The sequence below is a fragment of the Hyla sarda genome, chromosome 5 (genome assembly GCF_029499605.1).
Source record: "Hyla sarda isolate aHylSar1 chromosome 5, aHylSar1.hap1, whole genome shotgun sequence".
NCBI lineage: Eukaryota > Metazoa > Chordata > Amphibia > Anura > Hylidae > Hyla > Hyla sarda.
Window position 1 is genome coordinate 209,626,674 of NC_079193.1, and position 23,010 is coordinate 209,649,683.

Genomic DNA, 23,010 nt, shown 5'->3' on the forward strand with positions numbered 1-23,010 from the left:
CCCCCAAACCTGAAACTTACATTTAACATAATTCAGAAGGGCCATAACATTAACCCGAAGAGGTTCCCTGTTCATGACAATACCCAAATATTTAAATTGGGACACTACAGGCAAACCACATAGAGTGGAGGGGCCAGGTCGCTGCCGGAGAGGCATTAAAAGTAGATTTCGCCCAATTAATGCGGAGGCCATGAAAATTCCCAAATCTATCACAGAAATAGCATAAGGGAATGTGTCACTAGGCCTAGACATGAACAGAACCATTTCGTCGGCATATAAGCCGAGGCGGTCCTCCCTCCCGTCTATAGTAATGCCATGGTAAAACGGATCCTGGCAAATGAGAAGGGCCAAGGGCTCCACCGCCACCGCAAAAAGAAGCGGCGACAGAGGACACCCCTGTCGAGTTCCCCTACCCAAGGCAAACTGTTCCGAAAGAAGGCCATTAACAAGTACACAAGCCCGGGGAGAGGAATACAAAATGAACACCCATTTGATGAAACGGGGACCAAAGCCAAAACGTGCTAGGACTTCCGCAAGATAAACCCATTCTACAGAAACAAAGGCCTTGACAGCATCAAGAGAGGCCAAGGCCCAATCCTCATTCAGGGCTCCTCCAATTTGGATCGCGACCTGGACCCTCCGGATATTCTCAGAGGTAGATTTACCGGGCATAAAGCCCGTCTGGTCCCCATGTATAATAGAAAGTATAACTTTGTTCAACCTAGTTGCAAGAATTTTCGTGAGAATCTTATAATCAACATTGACCAAAGAGATGGGTCTATAAGAACCACACTCAAGGGGGTCCTTATCAGGTTTCAAAAGTACCACCACATTAGCATCATATAAAGAAGATGTAAGGTGTCCGGGCTCAGAGGCATAATCATACATGGCTTTTAAAAGGCAATTGTAAAAGAGAAACGTACCGGGAATAAACCTCTACTGGCAAGCCGTCAGGGCCGGGCGCCTTACCATTCTGCACATCACCAATAGCATCAGATATCTCTTCCACCATAATAGGAAAGTCCAAGAGGGAGACCGAATCAGCGGCCAACACCGGGAAATGAATTGTGTCTAGAAAGCAGGTCAATTCCTCTGAAGAGTATCGCACCTGAGAGGCATATAGGGTGGAATAGAATTGGGCAAAGCGCTGAGCGAGGTGGGTTAACAGTTTACTGGACTGGTTACCATTAGAGATGAGCGAATTTACAGTAAATTCGATTCGTCGGGAGCTTCTCGGCTCGGCAGTTGATGACTTTTCCTGCATAAATTAGTTCAGCTTTCAGGTGCTCCGGTGGGCTGGAAAAGGTGGATACAGTCCTAGGAAAGAGTCTCCTAGGACTGTATCCACCTTTTCCAGCCCACGGGAGCACCTGAAAGCTGAACTAATTTATGCAGGAAAAGTCATCAACTGCCGAGCCGAGAAGCTCCCGACGAATCGAATTTACTGTAAATTCGCTCATCTCTAGTTACCATGCTCAAAATAGAATTGTTTAGAAAAGAATAATTTATGAATAATTTTTTCATTAATATGAAGCATATACTGGCGACCAGTAGTAAGCCAGGCATGCTTATTCGCCTATGTAGGATCAGCTACATATGCAGCTTCTAACTCAGAACTGGTGCGGGCCAGCTCCGTCTCCCAAACAGCAGTCTCCTTTTTTATATAGGAAATAGTGGATTTTAAGCAACCCCGGAGATAAGCCTTTAGTGTGTCCCATAGGAGAGCAGCAGGCCCTGAGGGTTGATTAATAGCAAGAAACGTTTGAAGTTGATCAGGTATCCGATCATGCGTGCCAATCAACTGTAACCAAAAGGGATGGACCTTCCACCTGCAAGTATAGGTCTCCTGGGACAACGATATCTCCACCAACAAAGGAGAATGGTCGGAGATAGCTCGGGCCTCAAGAGAGGTATGCGTGACTAAAGCATAAAAGGAGGAATTACAAAATGCCAGGTCGATACATGAAAGGGAATTACTTCCAACTGAGAAACATGAATATTGTAGAAGGGTGAAGGGGGGAGAGGGAGAAAGTACTCATCAGCGGCTCAGGAATCTCAGGAAGACTGGTGGAGCATCATCAGTAGAAGGCCTCAGAGTCGAGGGTATCCCCACTGTCTGCGCACCCAATCAGCAGCTTCTCCCGGATCACTGAAGAAGAGGGTACGGTCGCCATCAACAAGACGTAATCTAGCCGGATAAGCCATAGAGTAGGAGATCCCGAGGTCCCGCAGCTTTCTTTTCACCTCCACAAAAGGTAGCTCTGCAACGTTGCAAATCTGCTGAGAAATCGTGAAAAATGGAAATCTTGGCATACAGTTAAATTAGGCAACTCACAGTTAACATCTTTTTTCATCAGCATCATCCACTTTCCTTTTCTTGTCCTCCATGACGGCTTCTTCCAGCCAAAACACATCTCTTCTGCATTTGCAGTACAAATCTTAGGATCCACTTTTTCCAGTGTCCTCCCCTCAATCTCCTCTGTTTTAGGCTCTGAAGCTGTTATAATGCCCCCCTTGGTGTCCTGCACAGTAAAGGTTGGTAGAATTATAGGTACCCCATTAAGTGGGTAAATCCTCCTGCCACAGTAGGCAGGAATATAGTCAGGTAGGTAAATATGTTGGTAAGCAGGGAGCAAGGTAGGAAGCTAGCTTGGAAGGTAAATAGGTATGTAGCTGGGTAGGTAGGTAGCTATACAAACACTTTGGGGAACCAACAAGTCTACAGTTTGAATTTAACCAGAGCCTTTGTTCTTGGTGCTGCAATCGTGGAAATGTTTGCATTGTGAATCTGTGAATCTCTTCAGATGGTCGTCTGCACAGTGGACAGTTCCAGTGTTATCTTCCACACTTCTCCCTATGTAGGTAAGCAGCTGTGTAGATACGTAGGTAGCTTGGTACATAAGTAAACCAACTTCCGCCTACGATTATATTACGCAGGCACCCAGGGAGTATGCCCGCACCATACCGGACAGCCCTCAGATGATTGCTGTACCTGTGACTGCCGCTAACATCCGGCATAGCATGCGGGCAGCTATTAACCCTTTAGAGCGCTGCTGTCAGAGCTGACAGCGTCGTCTAAAGGGACCTTTTAGCCATCCTTGGTGGTCTAGTGGGGTGATCGCCCCGTGAAGTGCAATTGCGCGCTGGGGAGGGGGGAGGGTGTGTGTGCTTGTCTTGGGGGGGTCGGTGTGATCCACTGTGGAGGTAGCTGGAGAGCTTACCTCTCATCCCATTGGCTACCGTTAATGTTTACTTGATCAACCAAATGAGCACAAATCACACAGATCAATTAGATGTTAGCGGTCAGAAAATAAAAAAAAAATTAAAATTTGTAAAATATGCCAGAAAATTCGGTATTGCTGTAATCACAAGGTGAAGTGCGTAACAAAGAAAAAACCCAAAATTGAAGTTTTCATTTTCAATTTCACCTCACAAATAATTTTTTTTCCCCGAGCACAACTTATGTCAAAATGAAATCTCTCATTACAAAAAACAATAGGTCCCGCAAAAAAAGATGCCCTCATATGGGTCTGTAGATGGAAAAATTAAGAGTTATGGCTATTATAGGGCAAGGAGGAAAAAACAAAAATACAAAAAACAAATAAATAAACTAATAAAGACCTTATTTATGTACCATTTTTGTTGAAATTGTTTTGTGTACCAGGACAAGTGAATTTTCATGAAAGAAAAAGATTGTGCTCCATTTTAGTCCTTTGGACAAGTATTTTTTTTATTTGAACACCCCTGTGGGTATGTAGGTAGGTAGCCAGATAAGCTGCTATGTAAATAGGTAGGTAGCAAGGTACATAGGTAAGTATGTGGGTTGGTATGTAGCTAGGTAGGTAGCCAGGTAAATAGCGATGTTGGTTTGGTAGCCAGGTAGATAGTATTGTTGGTTAGGTAAAGGTAGGTAGTACTGTTGGTTAGGTATATGTAGACAGGTAGGTAGTATTGTTGGTTAGGAATAGGCAGCCAGGCAGATAGTAATGTTGATTAGGTGTCGGTAGGTAGCATTGTTGTTAGGTATGGGTAGTATTAAGGATTAGGTACAGGCAGCCAGGTAGGTAGTATTAAAGGGGTACTCCGCCAGAAAACATCTTATCCTCAGCAGCGGGACCCCAGTGATCTCCGTTGCGGCACCCCAGTTATCCATTGCACGGAGCAAACTCTGCTCCATGCTAGATGATTGGCATCTATAGTTGCCACACCCCCTCCATTCATGTCGATTGGGAGGAGGCGTGACGGCTACGTACTAGCCATCACACCCCCTCCCATAGACATGAATGGAGGGGGTGTGGCGGCTGTAGTTGCCAGTCATCCGACACAGAAGCTCCAAGATTCCGTGTTCCAGACGCTGCCGGAGATAGCAGGGCTCCCCAGCGACGGGACCCCCATGATCAGACATCTTATCCCGTATCCTTTGGATAAGGTTTTTTTTCGGCGGAGTATCCCTTTAAGGGTTAGGTATAGGTAGCAAGGTAGGTAGTATTAAAGGTTAGGTTAAGATTGCAAGGCAGGTGGTATTAAGGGTTACGTAAAGTATTAAAGGAGTACTCCGGTGCACACTTTTTTCATGTTATCCCGTCCGGGCTGCAAAATAAAAGAAAACACACTTTATCTTACCTGCCAACGAGCCCCCGGAGCTACGGTACAGGTGTTCGGTCCCCGGGCTGTATTCTTTTTACTTCCGGTTAGCCCAACACGTCACACAGAGCTTCAGCCTATCACTGGCCGAGGCGGGACATTGCTGCGGCTAGTGATAGGCTGAAGCTCCATGTGACGTGTCGGGCTAACCGGAAGCAAGAAGAATACAGCCCGGGGACCGAACACGTGTACCGGAGCTCCGGGGGCTCGTTGGCAGGTAAGATAAAGTGTGTTTTCTTTTATTTTGCAGCCCGGACGGGATAACATGAAAAAAGTGTGCACCGGAGCACTCCTTTAAGGGTTACGTAAAGGTAGCCAGCCATTCAAACCCACCACCTCCCTGGCCCTCCATTTGCAGAACGCAGAGAAAAAAAACAAAAAAAACCTTATGCTTACCTAAACATGGTCCCACAGTTCCTCCACAGGCTGTCTGCGTCCCCCTGCCTCCACACTGGAGGCGCCAATGAGTGATGTCATCGAGGCCTGCACTGCGTTGAGGTCTCTTCTCTGTGTAGGCCACAGATGACTGGGGCTCAGACTGAGAAGAGGCATAGTAGGAATGCCGCTCAGGAGATTGAGCTTTTAGTGTCCTATTCACCATTAGGGAAGGAGTGGTGGTTCTGTACCTATGCTTTGGTGGCCTGTGCCCTCTCTGGGCATGCGCCGGAGTCGCCATCGCGTAGGTACACCACTATACACAACTGCACTTTTTGTGAAGTAGCATAGGAGGAGAAATCATGCAACGTGTAGGATTTATTGTTTTTTGTTGACATGCACCATATTTATCAAGCTCCCTGTAATAGTATGATAACTAAAATAAATTAATTCAAAACACAATTTCAAAAGACAACTATGATAAATGTCCTGTTTTCCCGGCAGCCGCTAAACACAACGGGTCCAGAAAGGGACCAGCACAGAATGAAGACGGACAGGAAACGCTGGGGACCCGGTACATGCGCCTCAACGTTCCATCTACAACAAACAGCTCTGTACCCCTCTCCACTGCACTAGCGCCTCCAACATACCACGACGATAACTTCCCGCGCTCCAGGAGAGGCTACACACTGGCGCCACGTGACTACACATGGTCATGTGATCTTCTGACGTAAGGAGGTCCTTGCAGCGAAAGGGGAACTAGAGCTCCCGGATGTCACACTGCTGAGCATCCATCTGCTGAACTGACGCTGCACACCTCGCCGGCCGCTCTGCTGCACTCAGTAATGACCGCCATGCACTGCCAATAAAAACTGCTGCTAGGCGGGGGACATACGGGTCACTCGTGTCCTGGACCAATGCTGTGCACTATACAGATGGGACCGGCTAGCCTAGTGTTTCCTGCGTGCCTCCAGCTGTTGTAAAACTCCAACTGCCAGTATGCTGGGAGTTGTAGTTTCGCAACAGCTGGAGGCACACTGGTTGGGAAACACTAGGCTAGTCTATACTACAGACTGCATATAGGACCTATTATTCTACATTATATACATGAGACCAGCTTGTCTATACTACAGACTGCATATAGGACCTATTACTCTACATATGACCATCTACTATTCTATATTATACATTGTATACATGTGACCACCTATTCTATATTATATACATTGTATACATGTGACCACCTATTCTATATTATATACTATGCAGTACATGTGACCACCTATTATTCTATATTATACATTGCATACATGTGACCACCTATTCTATATTATATACTATGCAGTACATGTGACCACCTATTATTCTATATTATACATTGCATACATGTGACCACCTATTCTATATTATATACTATGCAGTACATGTGACCATCTATTATTCTATATTATATACTGTGCAATACATGTGACCATCTATTATTCTATATCATACACTGTATACATGTGACCACCTATTATTCTGTATTATACACTGTATACATGTGACCATCTACGACTCTATATTATACATTGTATACATGTGACCATCTATTCTATATTATATACTGTGCAATACATGTGACCACCTATTATTCAATATTATATACTGTGCAATACATGTGACCATCTATTAGTCTATATCATACACTGTATACATGTGACCACCTATTATTCTGTATTATACACTGTATACATGAGACCATCTACGACTCTATATTATACATTGTATACATGTGACCATCTATTCTATATTATATACTGTGCAATACATGTGACCACCTATTATTCAATATTATATACTGTGCAATACATGTGACCATCTATTATTCTATATCATAAACTGTATACATGTGACCACCTATTATTCTGTATTATACACTGTATACATGAGACCACCTATTACTCTATATTATACACTGTATACATGAGACCACCTATTACTCTATATACACTGTATACATGAGACCACCTATTATTCTATATTATATACTTAGCAATACATGTGACCACCTATTACTCTATATTATACACTGTATACATGAGACCACCTATTATTCTATATTATATACTTAGCAGTACATGAGACCACCTATTATTCTATATTATACATTGCATACATGAGACCACCTATTACTCTATATTATACACTGTATACATGAGACCACCTATTATTCTATATTATATACTTAGCAGTACATGAGACCACCTATTATTCTATATTATACATTGCATACATGAGACCACCTATTACTCTATATTATACACTGTATACATGAGACCACCTATTACTCTATATTATACACTGTATACATGAGACCACCTATTATTCTATATTATATACTTAGCAATACATGAGACCACCTATTATTCTATATTATATACTTAGCAGTACATGAGACCACCTATTATTCTATATTATACATTGCATACATGAGACCACCTATTACTCTATATTATACACTGTATACATGAGACTACCTATTACTCTATATTATACACTGTATACATGAGACCACCTATTACTCTATATTATACACTGTATACATGAGACCACCTATTACTCTATATTATACACTGTATACATGAGACCACCTATTATTCTATATTATATACTTAGCAGTACATGAGACCACCTATTATTCTATATTATACATTGCATACATGAGACCACCTATTACTCTATATTATACACTGTATACATGAGACCACCTATTACTCTATATTATACACTGTATACATGAGACCACCTATTATTCTATATTATATACTTAGCAGTACATGAGACCACCTATTATTCTATATTATACATTGCATACATGAGACCACCTATTACTCTATATTATACACTGTATACATGAGACTACCTATTACTCTATATTATACACTGTATACATGAGACCACCTATTACTCTATATTATACACTGTATACATGAGACCACCTATTACTCTATATTATACACTGTATACATGAGACCACCTATTATTCTATATTATATACTTAGCAGTACATGAGACCACCTATTATTCTATATTCGCTTGTTGCCTTATAACTTGTATCTGCTTTAGGGACCAGGCTGTAGCTGATGCACCTGCAGTCTACATCCTCCACCCCTCCCCTCCTATCTGTCACATTCTCATTGTACAGGGACACTTTTTTTTCTTGCCCAGAAGGGTGTTCCTTATGACGTAGGACGGCTTCTTCCTCTTCAAACTTTCCTTTACACTTTGAATCTCCGAGCAGCTGCAGTGCCTCTCATCTTACCTGTTGTTTCCTTCTCCATTTAGTGTGACTTGGCTGCATTGAGAGCACTCACCTCTTAGCTGAAAGCATGGCACTCAACGTAGGAAATGGATCCAAGACTCCCACAGATAACGACAAGGCCAGAAAAGTGGCCCTTATCACAGGCATCACCGGACAGGTAAGGTTTCTATGGTTACCCACCTGACCTCTCAGTTCATTGTTTGCTTGGTGCTATGCCAGACATCTACAGTCTGTGGTTATTATCTCCAGTACTTGTGTAGGGTACCATAAAAGGTACATGCACAGTAAACAACTGTAGAGTAATACCATTTTCACTGGTTATGGATATCAAAGGGTTAAATGGGCACTGTCACCAACTTTTTTTTTTTTTTGATATGTTGTAGTACTTATGTACTACATCGTAGCTCTAATATACTTTAATAATTTTTTTTATTTTTTATTAACATACTGTATTTTACATTTGAAAACCGGCCACTAGGGGGTCTCCCTCCTAGTGGCCGGCTGCAGCCTGGCGTGACGTCATGTCTGAATTTGGACCGATGCCGGCCGGGCAATCGGTCCTAATTCATTCAGGCTGCGCTCGCTCCCGGCCTGTCAATCAGACAGGCGGGAGCGAGCGCTGAGAACAGAAGAAGCGCGCATTGGCTCCCCTGCGCCCGGGCCTCGCAAGCCGACCCCACCTCCTGGCATCCCGTCGATGCTGCCGGACTGTCCTGCAGTTTTGTATGAGGGGGGGGGGTGTATTATAGAGTTGATTGGCGCGGGGTTGGGTGTATTACAGCGTTGATTGTTTATTGTTAGGGGGGGGGGGGAGTGTATTATAGAGTTGATAGTTGATTGTCGCGGGGGGGGGGCGTGTATTATAGAGTTGATTGCCGCGGCCATGGAAGGATATTGTTTTTAACACAGGGTGCCTCCAATTGCTTCACCACTACAACTCCCAGCATGCCCTGACAGCCAATAGATGTCAGGGAAAGCTGGGAGTGGTAGTGGTGAAACAGCTGGATGCATCCTGTGTAGATGAACTAAGGGCGAAAGTGTTGACCCGAGCAGACATCAGTGACGTAGTGCCTGCTGGGGAAGTCTGCCTGGTAGTGAGCACACTACCAGGCAGACAAAAAAAGCATTTTTAATATAGTTTAAAAAAAAAATTAAAGGCAGGGAGGGGGTTAGGGATAGAAGGGCAATAGGCAGGGACAGAAAAAAAAAAAAAAAGGATGATGGGAGCTACCCTTTAAGCATTGTAACATTTCATCCCCTCTCAAATATGATCTAATGCAAATTGGTGCTTACACTCACCTGCTAACAGTTATTAGTCTTGGTTCACACAGCGCAGTTTTCTTGTGTTTTGGTGAAAAATATTACCAAAACACAAGACCATTTTTATTATAAAAATACATCTTTTCCTTAGCGCAAACTGTTAGAAATTCTCTCAGAGGAAGGGGGCGTAAAATTACGCCCTGAGTCCCGGTCCTGCGATATAACGCGGGGTCACACGGTGACCTCGCATCATACCGCGGCGGGCCCGGCGTCATAGTGAAGCCGGGACCCGCCGCTAATAGTGCGCGGCACTGATCGCTGTGGTGTCGCCGTGTGCGGAAATGTCAGAATTATAAAAATATACCACTTTTTTAACCGCACGTTCAATGGCGTACGCGCAAAACAATTCCAAAGTCCAAAATCGCGCATTTTTGATCACTTTTTATACCACAAAAAAGTAAATAAATAAGTGAATAAAAAGTGATCAAAAAGTCTGATCAGAACAAAAATGGTACAGCTAAAAACTTCAGTTCACGGCGCAAAAAATTACCCCTCATAGCGCCCTGAACACAGAAAAATAAAAAAAGTTATAGGGCTCAGAAAATGACAATTTTAAACGTATAAATTTTCCTGCATGTATTCATGATTTTTTTTCTGAAGTGATACAAAATCAAACCTATACAAGTAGGGTATCATTTTAACCGTATGGACCTACAGAATAAAGATAAAGTGTCATTTTTGCCGAAAAATGTACTGCGTAAAAACGGAAGCCCCCAAAACTTATAAAATAGTGTTTTTTCATCAATTTTGTCGCACATTGATTTTTTTTTCCCGTTTTAACCTTAGATTTTTGGGTAAAATGACTAATGTCATTACAAAGTAGAATTAGTGACGCAAAAAATAAGCCATCATATAGAATTTTAGGTGAAAATTAAGAGTTATGATTTTTTAAAGTTAAGGAGGAAAAATTGAAAATGAAAAAACGGAAAAAGCACGGGTCCTTAAAGGGTTAAACAACCATATTACAAGTCTTTAATTTTTATCAGTAACAACATATGAAAAGTTTTTGGGTCTGACAGTGCCCATTTAACCCCTAAATGACATAGGACGTAAATGTACGTCCTGGTGCCCTGGTACTTAACACACCAGGACGTACATTTACATCCTGTACATGACCACGAGCACCGAAATGGTGCTCATGTCATGCACGGCAGGTCCCTGCTGCTATCAGCAGCCCCAGGGACCTGCTGGTAATGGCGCACATCACCGCAAACCCCTCAGATGCTGTGATCAATACAGATCATGGCATCTGCAGCAGTGCGGTAACTAAAACAGATGATCGGATCGCCAGCGGCTGAATTAATCTTTTGTGCAGCTGTTTAAATTATCTCTGAAGGCTGCACGTTGTCCTGCGTAAATAGGGGCTGGCAATGATAACTATAATTGGCCGCATGATTGATAACATCGATCAGCGAGTTTGGCACTCATTATCCAAGAAATCCTTTTATATTTTAGGTAACCAAAATAATGGGTGTATTTGCTAATGTAATCTTGACTGTTTGTTCTTGGGTTTTGTGTCGCACGCTTCATGCGCCAGAGTTTGCAGCCAAAAAAATCTGACTAACTCTCTATTTTACTCAGAAAACCTAAAAAAAGGGCATGACCTCTAAAGAAAGGGTGTGACAGGCAAAAAGTGGCGTTTCACTGACCTAAAATATGGTGAATTTGAGCTCAGGAAAATTTGACAGCTCAGAGCAGTTTTAAAAAAAGCAAAACAAAGGAAAACATTAGACAATGTACCTGTTGGAAATCAAACCACAAAAAAAAAAACTACACTCTACTTTCAGTAAATCAGGGCCAATGTGTTTTCCCATACAGTGCTTGATACTGTCAACATAGGCATAAAAAAGTAACCAGTGGCAACATGAAATCACAGCCTTAGGCCATGTTCACACACAGGCCATTTTGATCATTTTTGTAGCTGTTAAAAAAATTGAAATTTTTGGGATTTTTGTTTAACATTTTACAAATTATTATTATTTTTTACCCAAAATCTGAGTAAAATAAAGGGCATTCAGATTAATTTATTGGCCAGTTTTCCAGTGACTACAATGAAACATGTTATTATAAGAAATATCTGGGGAATTTTTTGTTGCATAAACATGCAGTTTTTCAGGGCTACAAAAAAATGTCTAGTTTTACTGTGTGTGTATGTGGCCCCAGGATGCCCTTAAAAGCTAGAGGCCACAGCTAGAGTTCACTAAATAAATACTGTAGCTGCACCTGGTGTTGCCATTGTCTCAAGAAGCAAGGGACAGATTTATTAAATGAGCTTTTCTTTGCTGCCCATAGCAACCAATCAGAGCTCTGCTTTCATTTCTCATATTGCTCTGGTAAAATGAAGGCTGAACTGTAAATGGGCAACAAAGAGAATTTTACAGCGTGGTAAGTCAATCCAAGTCCAGGTAGTGCTCAACAATTTTTAGGATCACTAGTAGAGATGAGCGAACTTACAGTAAATTCGATTCGTCACGAACTTCTCAGCTCGGCAGTTGATGACTTTTCCTGAATAAATTAGTTCAGCTTTCCGGTGCTCCGGTGGGCTGGAAAAGGTAGATACAGTCCTAAAAGACTCTTTCCTAGGACTGTATCCACCTTTTCCAGCCCACCAGAGCACCGGAAAGCTGAACTAATTTATGCAGGAAAAGTCAGCAACCGCCGAGCCGAGAAGTTTGTGACGAATCGAATTTACTGTAAGTTCGCTCACTAGCACTGTGTGTAAGAGCGCCCTTAGGATATGTTTCACTGTGCAGCTATTGCCTGCGGACAAAACACAGCCTGCATGGGATGGCCAGTGGAACATGATGTTGGGCATGGAAAAATATGTATGAGTGGCTTTCGACCTGTATTGTGATAATGGACCCAGATAAGTCTGATTTGTCGAAAAACTGATCACAAAGTGAACCTTGTTGGTACCCCTTGAAAAAAGTTGTAATTTGTGGGGAAACCTGTGGCAATAGATATTCAGTTCCTTGCAGCAACACCACACAGGAAGCATTAAAGCCCTATCAAATGAATGACTTGTATGTGTGATACGGGACAGGCTCCTTTTTCTGATCTGCATTGTGGATGTGTAATACCAAAATACTATTCTCATAGCTTGCTATTGGCTAATACCAGGGATTTCTCAACCACTTTAAGGGATCCTGTTATCATTTATATGCTGCCTGAACCACAAGTCATTGGGGTGGTTCCAAGCAGCTTCTCCCTTCCTTACCAGCCTAGTACACAGCCGACATGAATGGAGGGGGCGTGGTGTGACGTCACGAACACGGAAGCCCCAAGCTTCCATGTACAGAACGCTGCGGTGCCGGCTCGGAGATCATGGGAGGTCCCAGTGGCCAGACCCCCCGCAATCAGACATCTTGTCCCCTATCTGACATCTGGGTCCAAATAGGGTATACAGACAGAAATACTCCTAAATAGACAATCCTTTTCAATAGCGTAAATGACAGAATATGTACTTCTCAAACGAGACATTGTCCACATGTACAGATTCATACAATATCCCATATCTGTATTGGTGTTCATATCTCTTGCATGTGACCTAGTGAATGAAATTGTGTTCACCTTTTAAAACATAGAAAATAATTTTCCTGAATAAGGTGATTGATCTGTTTGTCGATGGTATCGGGCTACTTAGTCACCTCAGCAAAGTCATTAATGCCATGACCTACATGCTTAAAAGGTCAGGTTAACCCATTAACACTGTTCTGAATCACAAGACAAGAAGAAAGAAAAGAAACAGGGCAAGTTTGGCCACACATGTATGCAGATAGATAAATTTCTCCCATTGTCTATCTAACAACACTTTCTTGACGTAAATTGGGCCAAAAAAGTAGTAGTGCATTTAGACAAGTTTATCAAAATTTGACACCAGAAAGAATGCCTTCATTTCTGTCCCAAAAGGGGGTGTCCATGTAATGTCTAGATTTAAGACACATTAATCATCTAGTGAAAGTTCAGATGTCTCAATTTTTCTCCCAATGTAGACTGTAATGAAAATGGTCAAAAAGGTTTATGCAGTTAGACAGATTTCTGATGTATCTGATTGGAGAGTATGGCACAGTTATTAAGTGCCCGTCACCAGAATAATAAATAAGTTTAAAATGAGGACAGACAGGCCCAGATTTACTAAAACTGTATAATTCTTAGACATTTTAAACTTAGACTAGTTCGTCTGAGAATGTGCCATGTTTATCACAGTGTATCATACTGTTTGATAAATCTGCCGTATTCTTAAACTGTCAGAACCAACTATTAGCTGGCATTTAATGGTGAAAAGTGTCACCTCTTAAGCAACACTTTATTTATTAAGCTACAACCATTTCGGACATTGGAGAAAAATGTACTCATAATAATAGTTTGTAAGGTCGAAATAAGACAAGAGTCCATGAAGTTCAACCTAAAACCCTACTGTGTTGATCCAGAGAAAAGCAAAATCCCCCCATTTGGCTGAAGCCAATTGCTCCATGACAGAGGAAAAATTCCTTCCCGACCCCAATATGGCGATCAGAATTAATCCCCGGATCAACATTCTATCCCCATAAATCTAGTATCCATAACCTGCAATGTTATTACTCTCTAGAAAAACATCTAGGGCCCTCTTTGAACTTGTTTATTGAGTCAGACATTGCAACATCATGTGGCAGAGTTCCATAATCTCACTGCTCTTACAGTAAAGAATCTCTGTATGTGATGATGGGGAAACCTTCTTTCTTCTAGATGTAGAGGATGCCCCCTTATCATGCTTACCAGCCTAGATATAAGAAAGTCTTTAGAAAGATCTCTGTACTGTCCATTCATATATTTGTACATTGTAATCAGATCGCCCCAGGACGTCTTTTCTCTAAACTACATAACCCCAAGCTTGATTACCTGTCTTGGTACTGTAATCCTCCCAAGCCATTAATTACCTCTGCACACTCTCCAGTTCGGCCATGTTCTTTTTATATACAGGTGCCCAGAATTGGACACAATAGTCCAAATGCGGCACTAGTCCCCCCAATATTTCCTGCATACAGTAAAAGCACAACAGCTAATATGAGATCTTTACAATCACGTATTAACAGTTCTTTTACTCTGGCATTTACATTTGAAGAATCCCAAATGGAAACCACTCTTTTGACTAGTTCTGGACAAATCTTAGCTCAGTTGAAGAGCTATAAACCTTTGGTGACAATGCCAAATGTTCTTCAATGTGTGTCTGTCATTTATCAGTCACTAGACCTGTCTGGTTCCTATCTGTTGTAGATGTGTTATATATCCCCTATTCCTTTGAAGCTGTGGCTATGTGACAGGTAAAGGCAACCAGCAGGATTGCTCCAGGTAGCATAGCACAGAGAACATATGCAGTACTGGTAAAAAAAATAAAGAAAACGTTGACTACCACAAAGGGTTGTCCCATCTGGGCATCTCATGTTGGTAAGTCCTATAGGGCATGTGGACATCATATAAGGGGATGGGGGTATCTCTCACTCTGCAACAGTAGTTACCACTTTAGTGGTCTTTGCATGTCTTTGTATTAAATAGCCGGTCTTTCGTTTGACTGCAGGGAAGTGTATGGTTGCCTATGGCTTCCCTTGGCAATTACAACTAATCACCGGGATACCATTTTAAATTCCATGCATTTTGTCACCACAGCAGGATGATATTTAAGCCACAGACATAGAACTGAGACTAAAATCACCAACTGCAGCAATATTGAGTCATCCATAGTAATTTTACACCATTACTATGTTGTTGCCCTGTAATGACAATAAGATATAGTGGGGAACCCAGATCCTGGCAATGGAAGTATGGTATTGTTTTTCTATTTTATTTATTTATTTTTACATTATTCATTTATTTAACCCTAGTCTTAACCTGTTAAAGACCAAAATATGATCCTTTTTTAAGTCCTTTTTTTTCCTCTTCCTCCTCTCCTTTTTAGGCTGCTTTCACACTATAAAATTAATCCGTTAAAAGACCCGTTATAAACGTCCATTAGAAAAACTTTAAAAACGGATATTAAACATCCGTTACAAAATCCCATTCAAGTCTATGGGATTTTTTGATTATCCGTTATGACCCGTTATGGCCCGTCATGAATAACGGACGTTAGTTGTGACAGAAGAAAAAACGGCACATGCACTAATTTTTTCTTCCGTCACAAGAAAGGGGTAGATCAAAGGCCGTTATTTTTAAAGGGGTACTCCGGTGAAAACCTTTTTTCTTTTAAATCAACTGGTGGCAGAAAGTTAAACATATTTGTAAATTACTTCTATTAAAAAATCTTAATCCTTCCTGTACTTATTAGCTGATGAATACTTCAGAGGAAATTATTTTCTTTTTGGAATGCTCTCTGATGACATCACGAACACAGTTCTCTCTGCTGACGTTATTATAATAATATTAACACTTTATTTATTGTTGTCCTTAGTGGGATTTGAACCCAAGTCCCCAGCACTGCAAGGCAGCAGTGCTAACCACTGAGCCACCATGCTGCCCTTAGCATACATCTGCTATGCATGGTTGCTAAAATGGACAGAGATGTCAGCAGAGAGCACTGTGCTCGTGATGTCATCAGTGTTCCAAAAAGAAAGAAATTTCCTCTGTAGCATTCAGAAGCTAATAAGTACTGGAAGGATTAAGATTTTTTAATAGAAGTAATTTACAAATATGTTTAACTTTCTGCCACCAATTGATTTAAAAGAAAAAAGGTTTTCACCGGAGTACCCCTTTAACATTGAAGGCTATGGCTGATGGATGATCCTTTATGTCATCCGTTTGCACCCAGTTTATAATGTCTGTTATTACTTCTGAGCATGCTCAGAAGAGGTGACATCAGCAGACTCCTGCAGTGCTGAGGGAGGACTACTACTCCCATCATGGAACAGACTTGTTTCCATGATTGGTGTAGTAATTCCCTGTATGCGGGAGTCTGCCGGTGGCTGGGGAGGCAACATTAGTGTTTGTACCACAACCCCATCACCCCCATCATGGAACAGACTCTGTTCCATGATTGGGGTTGTAGTACAGGGGCTGAGGGATGAGACCTGATGCGATTAGAAGTTATGAGGGATGTTATAACGGGTCTTAACGGATGAATGTGCCCGATATTTTGACGGACATTATTCAGCCGTCAGCACCCGTTATTTCCTCCGTTATTATACATCCGTTTTTACACAGAAAATGAATGTTTAATAACAGATGAATGCTCTTAGTGTGAAAGGAGCCTTAGGGTCCATACGTAACCCTTTATTCTATCTAAAGAGCACTGCAAGGGCTTGTTTTTTTTATTTTTATTTTTATTTTGCAGGGCCAACTGTACTTTTTAATGACACCCTTCACTTAACCACAAAGTGTAATATGAGGGGGGAAAAAATTTGTGGAATGAAACTGATGGAAAAAAAAATTCAACTGTGTGGTAAAACGTTTAACTTTATTCTGCAGGTCAGTTAGATTATAGCAATGCCTACTTTATTTAGTTTTTGTTAGGCACTTCTAAAATATAACAAGTTTTATTTTGCATGGCCATTATCTTACTCCTCAAGTGTTATGTTTCTAAAAATACAGGTGATCAGGGATGGCTCACAATATTTGCCAATTGATTATAAAGCCGAATGAGTACAGTATCCACCTATACCCTCAGGCATAAAAGAAAAGCAAACAAAATACAGTAGTTCTAGAACTCAAGGCTTATTTAATATTGGAATATAAAGATTAAAAACTATGCATTATGTTATTCATTCTTTCATATAAAAAAAATCATTATTTCAAAGGGTTTTTCTCACATCAACTAAACTTGAAGGGCACATCAAGTAACATATTTTTGCAAAGTTATTATTTTAGCAATTTTGTTTCCTCTTGATGTTTCTGCTCCTTTCCTTACCTTGTCGACAGCTTGTTGCCTAGGATGTAGATCACCACTCCACTCTAGAAGAGGTGGGTAGGCTATTGTGTGTGTGTGTGTGTGTGTGTGTATATGTATGTGTGTGTATATATATATATATATATATATATATATATATATATATATATATATATACATACATACATACATACAGTGGGGCTAAAAAATTGTCAGCCACCAATTGTGCAAGTTCTCCAACTTAAAAAGATGAGAGGCTTGTAATTTTCATCATAGGTATACCTCAACTATGAGAAACATAATAAGAAAATAAATCCATGAAATCACAGTCTGATTTTTAAAGAATTTATTTGCAAATTATGGTGAAAAATAAGCATTTGGTCACCTACAAACAAGCAAGATTTCTGGCTGTCACAGACCTGTAACTTCTTTAAGAGTCTCCTCTGTCCTCCACTCGTTACCTGTATTCATGGCACCTGTTTGAACTTATCAGTATAAAAGACACCTGTCCACACCAGAAACAAAATTGTAGACCTGCACCAGACTGGGAAGACTGAATCTGCTATAGGCAAGCAGCTTGGGGTGATGAAATCAACTGTGGGAGCAATTATTAGAAAATGGAAGGCCTACAAGACCACTGATAATCTCCCTTGATCTGGGGCTCCATTCAAGATGTCACTCTGTGGTGTCGAAATGATCACAAGAACGGTGAGCAAAAATCCCAGAACCACACGGGGGACCAAGTGAATGACCTGCAAGAGAGCTGGTACCAAAGTAACAAAGGCTACCATCAGTAACACACTACGCCACCAGGGACTCAAATCATGCAGTGCCAGATGTGTCCCCGTGCTTAAGCCAGTACATATCTGGGCCCATCTGAAGTTTGCTAGAGAGCATTTGGCTGATCCAGAAGAGGACTGAGCTAATGTCATATGGTCAAATAAAACCAAAGTAGAACTTAAGTAAAAACTCAGCTTGTTGTGTTTGGAGGAGAAAGAATGCTGAGTTGCATCCAAAGAACACCATACCTACTGTGAAGCATGGTGTGGAAACATCATGCTTTGGGGCTGTTTTTCTGCAAAGGGACCAGGATGACTGATCCGTGTAAAGGAAAGAATAAATACGGCCATGTATCTTGAAATTTTGAGGGCATTGAAGATGAAACGTGGTTGGGTCTTTCAGCATGACAATGATCCCAAACACACCGCCCGGGCAGCGAAGGAGTCCTGGAGTGACCTAGCCAGTCTCCAGATGAACATACCCTTATGCCTGAGAGCATTTGGCTGATCCAGAATGAACATACCCTTTGCTAGAGAGCATTTGGCTGATCCAGAAGAGGACTGAGCTAATGTCATATGGTCAAATAAAACCAAAGTAGAACTTAAGTAAAAACTCAGCTTGTTGTGTTTGGAGGAGAAAGAATGCTGAGTTGCATCCAAAGAACACCATACCTACTGTGAAGCATGGTGTGGAAACATCATGCTTTGGGGCTGTTTTTCTGCAAAGGGACCAGGATGACTGATCCGTGTAAAGGAAAGAATAAATACGGCCATGTATCTTGAAATTTTGAGGGCATTGAAGATGAAACGTGGTTGGGTCTTTCAGCATGACAATGATCCCAAACACACCGCCCGGGCAGCGAAGGAGTCCTGGAGTGACCTAGCCAGTCTCCAGATCTCAACCCCATAGAAAACCTTTGGAGGGAGTTGAAAGTCTGTGTTGCCCAGCAACAGCCTCAAAACATCACTGCTCTAGAGGAGATCTGCATGGAGAAATGGGCCAAAATACCAGCAACAGTGTGTGAAAACCTTGTGAAGACCTACAGAAAATGTTTGACCTCTATCATTGCCAAAAAAGAGTACGTAAAGTATTGAAATTAACTTTTGTCATTGACCTAATACTTATTTTCCACCATCATTTGCAAATAAATTCTTTAAAAATCAGGCAATGTGATTTTATGGATTTTTTTTCTCATTAAGTCTCTCATAGTTGAGGTATACCTATGATGAAAATTACAGGCCTCTCTCTCATCTTCTTAAGTGGGAGAACTTGCACAATTGGTGGCTGACTAAATACTTTTTTACCCCACTGTGTGTGTATATACTTATACATATATAGTCCAAACAAGAAGCGGCACTCCAAAGTACAAGAAATAAGTGACTTTATTCTCAAGGCTTGAGAAAGGCCTCATGGTGAGGCTGAAATGTCACTGAAGGAGGGTTTTGGAGTTTAAACCCGTTGAAGATGAGCACCCACCTAGGACTCAAAGTCCCTGCTCTACAGTGCTTGCCCTCTTCCCTATTTTTGCTATATATATATATATATATATATATATATATATATATATATAGAAGGAGGCAGATTTGCCACATGAATGTATGTGCATGAATATTTAACTTGACCTGCAAGTTTAGCTATGTTAGGTAAGATAGAATACCCCATTTGTCAATAAAAAAAGTTCCAAATAATGAATATATTAGAAAAAAACAGATATAGATAATTTCTAGCATTTCAGAGTAAAATACAAATTACTACAGATATTTCATATATAATAACAAAAGAGCTCCCAGTCCATTATAACTGGTATCAGTGTATACAGAATAGTTCATATATGGCCATAATAGTTGAATAATTGCTCCCAATGGTATATTACCCTGTGTAGTTGTTGTCAGATAGGGTTAAAAGTCAATAGGATCTACTAATAGCCAAACACAGACAAAAAGCACAAGCATAATTGCAAAAGGACGTTAGTGTACCGCTCACCACTTCTGAAGTTCGAGATACGACCCTTACTCTTGTCCCTGTGTTGAGACACGTGCACATGTGTAGTAGCAGGCATAAGGGTATGTTCATACAGGCGGGTTTGCAACGAGGCAAATTTTTTGGCCCTCTCCTTCATGAGGCTTCCCACCCTTCCTCTTTCTGAGGAATTAGGTTTTTGCGGTTATACAGTCTGGCTGGCGCTATGTCCGAACCCAGAACTAACCCACCCTATAGACATGGCCCTGGTCACCTATTATGCCTGTTTAACGTGCAACACTAAACTGCTCTGTGGTTTTGCAGAACCCAATTGTTCTGCCTGCACCACTATGCGTCCTGGACCTTTTGGTATATCTGCCCAGGACATTCCCCCAATTGTGGCCGCTCTCATAAGTGTCCTAGGGGTTTCTCCTCTGGTTCATCTCCAGAGTCTGGAAGCAAGCATAGGCGCTCTCCTCATAGGTATCGCCACTCTTCCTCTGCACCCCGAACCAGGGGTTGCTTTCCTGGTCGCAGCTCTGGGTCTCCAGATCTCCGTACCAGGTCAGTTTTGCCTTCTTCCAAGGCTGCCTCCACCCGCTCCAACTCTCCTGGGGAACTGAAAGATGAGGCTTCAGGTTCTGCCTCTGACTCAGAGGACTGAACAGACATGGCCGGCATGGTGGACACCTTGGTCTCGGCCATAAGGGACACATTTCATCTAAAGGACCCAGGAACTTCGGACGCAGCTCCAGAAGTCTCCTTTCACCACTCCCATCCCTCTCCTAAGGTGTTCAGCTCTCACGCTGAATTTGTTACCTTACTGGAAACGGCATGGAAGCATCCTGACAAGCGCTTTCAAGGAACCAAGGCGTTTCAAGCTCAATTTCCCTTTGCCCAGGAATTTATTGTAAAGTGGACATCTCCACCAGCTGTGGATCCACCTGTATCCCGCCTCTCTAAAGCAACTACTCTGCCTTTGGCAGATGCGGCTTCTTTCAAGGACCCGGCGTATAAGCGGATTGAAAATCTAGCAAAATTTCACTTTTGAAGCAGCAGGTTCATCCTTACTTCCTGCCTTTGCTTTTGCTGGGGTATCAAAAGCCCTTTCTGTCTGGGCTTCCCAACTCCGCCAGAACATTCTATCTGGGTCACCTGCGGAGGAACTGGCGGACCTTGCACTTCAACTCTTTAATGCTGGGGACTACTTGTGCTTTGCTTCTATGCAATTGGCCCGTGGTACGGCTTTTGCCAAAGATAATCTGGTGGCTCTTCCTAGTTCCATGTGGCTCAAGGCCTGGAACGCTGGTGCCACTTCTAAGAAATCTCTCACGGAGCTTCCTTTTACTGATTCTCGACTGTTTGGAAAACGCCTTGATGAGATTATCTCAGAGGCGACTGGCGGTAAGTGTTCTTTATTGCCACTAAATGAATCTCGCAGTACCGACTCCCGAAGGAAGTCAACCTCTTTTCGTTCCTTTCGGACCTATGGTTCCAATAGGATGACCGGACCGGCACCATCTAGGGACAAGAAGGTCCCTTCTTTAAGGCCCATCTCTCCTGGAAATAAGATAATCACTCCAGCCGTTTCGGCCTGAAGGGTCGCCCCACCCGTAGATTTATCTCAGGTGGAAGGACGTTTGTCACTCATCCAGGGAGCCTGGTCTGCTCACCTGCAGGACTCTTGGGTGAGAGATGTTTTTATCATCAAAGCTCCTCCAGCAGAGCCTTTTTCAGGTTTCTATTCCAACCTGTTTGGGGTCCCTAAAAAATGGCGGTTCGGTCCACCCGATCATGGATCTGAAGCGCCTCCACCGCCACCTACTTCTCCTTCATTTTCGTATGGAGTTCCTCCGTTTGGTGGTGGTGTCCATGGATCAAGGGGAGTTTCTTTCCTTGGTAGACATCTGTGATGCATACCTCCACATTCCTATTTTTCCAGCACATCAGCGATATCTTCGCTTTGCTCTCCTGGAGGGCCATTTTCAGTTTGTGGCTCTTTCCTTCAGACTAACTGCTGCTCCAGAGGGTCTTCACCAAGGTCCTGGCGTCAGTGATTGCCATTCTGCGAGCACGGGATGTGTCAGTCATCCCCTACCTGGATGACATCCTGGTCAAAGGCGCCAACCTGGGCCCAGAATCAGGAGAGTCTCCGCCTCACTCTACAGACCCTGTCGGCTGGTTAATCAGAATAAGCCTTCTCTTCTCCCTCTCAGTCCCTAATTTTCCTGGGACTGCAATTTGGTTCGGCGTCCGCCCTGATTTTTCTTCCGCCGGACGAGCGCCTGGCCCTATTATCAGGGGTTCGGAGTCTCCGATGTCCTTTTCCCGTTTCCATTCGGGTCTGCATACAAGTCCTGGGTCGAATGGTGGCAGCTATGGAAGCTTTCCTTATGCCCAGTTTCATTTTTGACCTCTTCAGAATTCTCTTTTTTTTCCCGAATGGACAAATCTCCACTGACCCTCCATTGGAGAATCTTTCTCCCTCCCAAGACTCGCCAGTCCCTCCTGTGGTGGCTTTGGTCCTCTCTTCTTCATCAGGGAAAATCCTTCTGCCCCTCTACTGGCAGGCCATCTTGACGGATGCCAGTCTCATCAGTTGTGAAGGAGTTTTCAGAGATCGGACGGTTGCAGTCTGAGATCATGTCTCATGGAGCTATACAGTGCTTCCACATCGATGGATGCAAAGATGGTGTCTGCATCCACCGATATGCCATCGAGTTTTAACAGGAGGTTTGCCGTGTCCCGTATATATGAGGGAAGAGAAAGAACGAAT

The 23,010-nt window shown here is 42.3% G+C and overlaps 1 protein-coding gene across 2 annotated transcripts in view; it reads left to right on the forward strand.

Annotated features, from left to right (window-relative positions):
- The first annotated feature begins 5,715 nt into the window (after positions 1–5,715).
- Positions 5,716–23,010, forward strand: part of GMDS (GDP-mannose 4,6-dehydratase) — a 716,505-nt gene continuing 699,210 nt past the window's right edge. For both annotated transcript variants that reach the window (XM_056521038.1, XM_056521041.1), the window contains exons 1-2: positions 5,716–5,861; positions 8,347–8,480. In XM_056521038.1, coding sequence (XP_056377013.1) covers positions 8,391–8,480 — 90 coding nt within the window. In that variant the 5' untranslated portion in view covers positions 5,716–5,861; positions 8,347–8,390. The remainder of the gene's footprint in view (positions 5,862–8,346; positions 8,481–23,010) is intronic.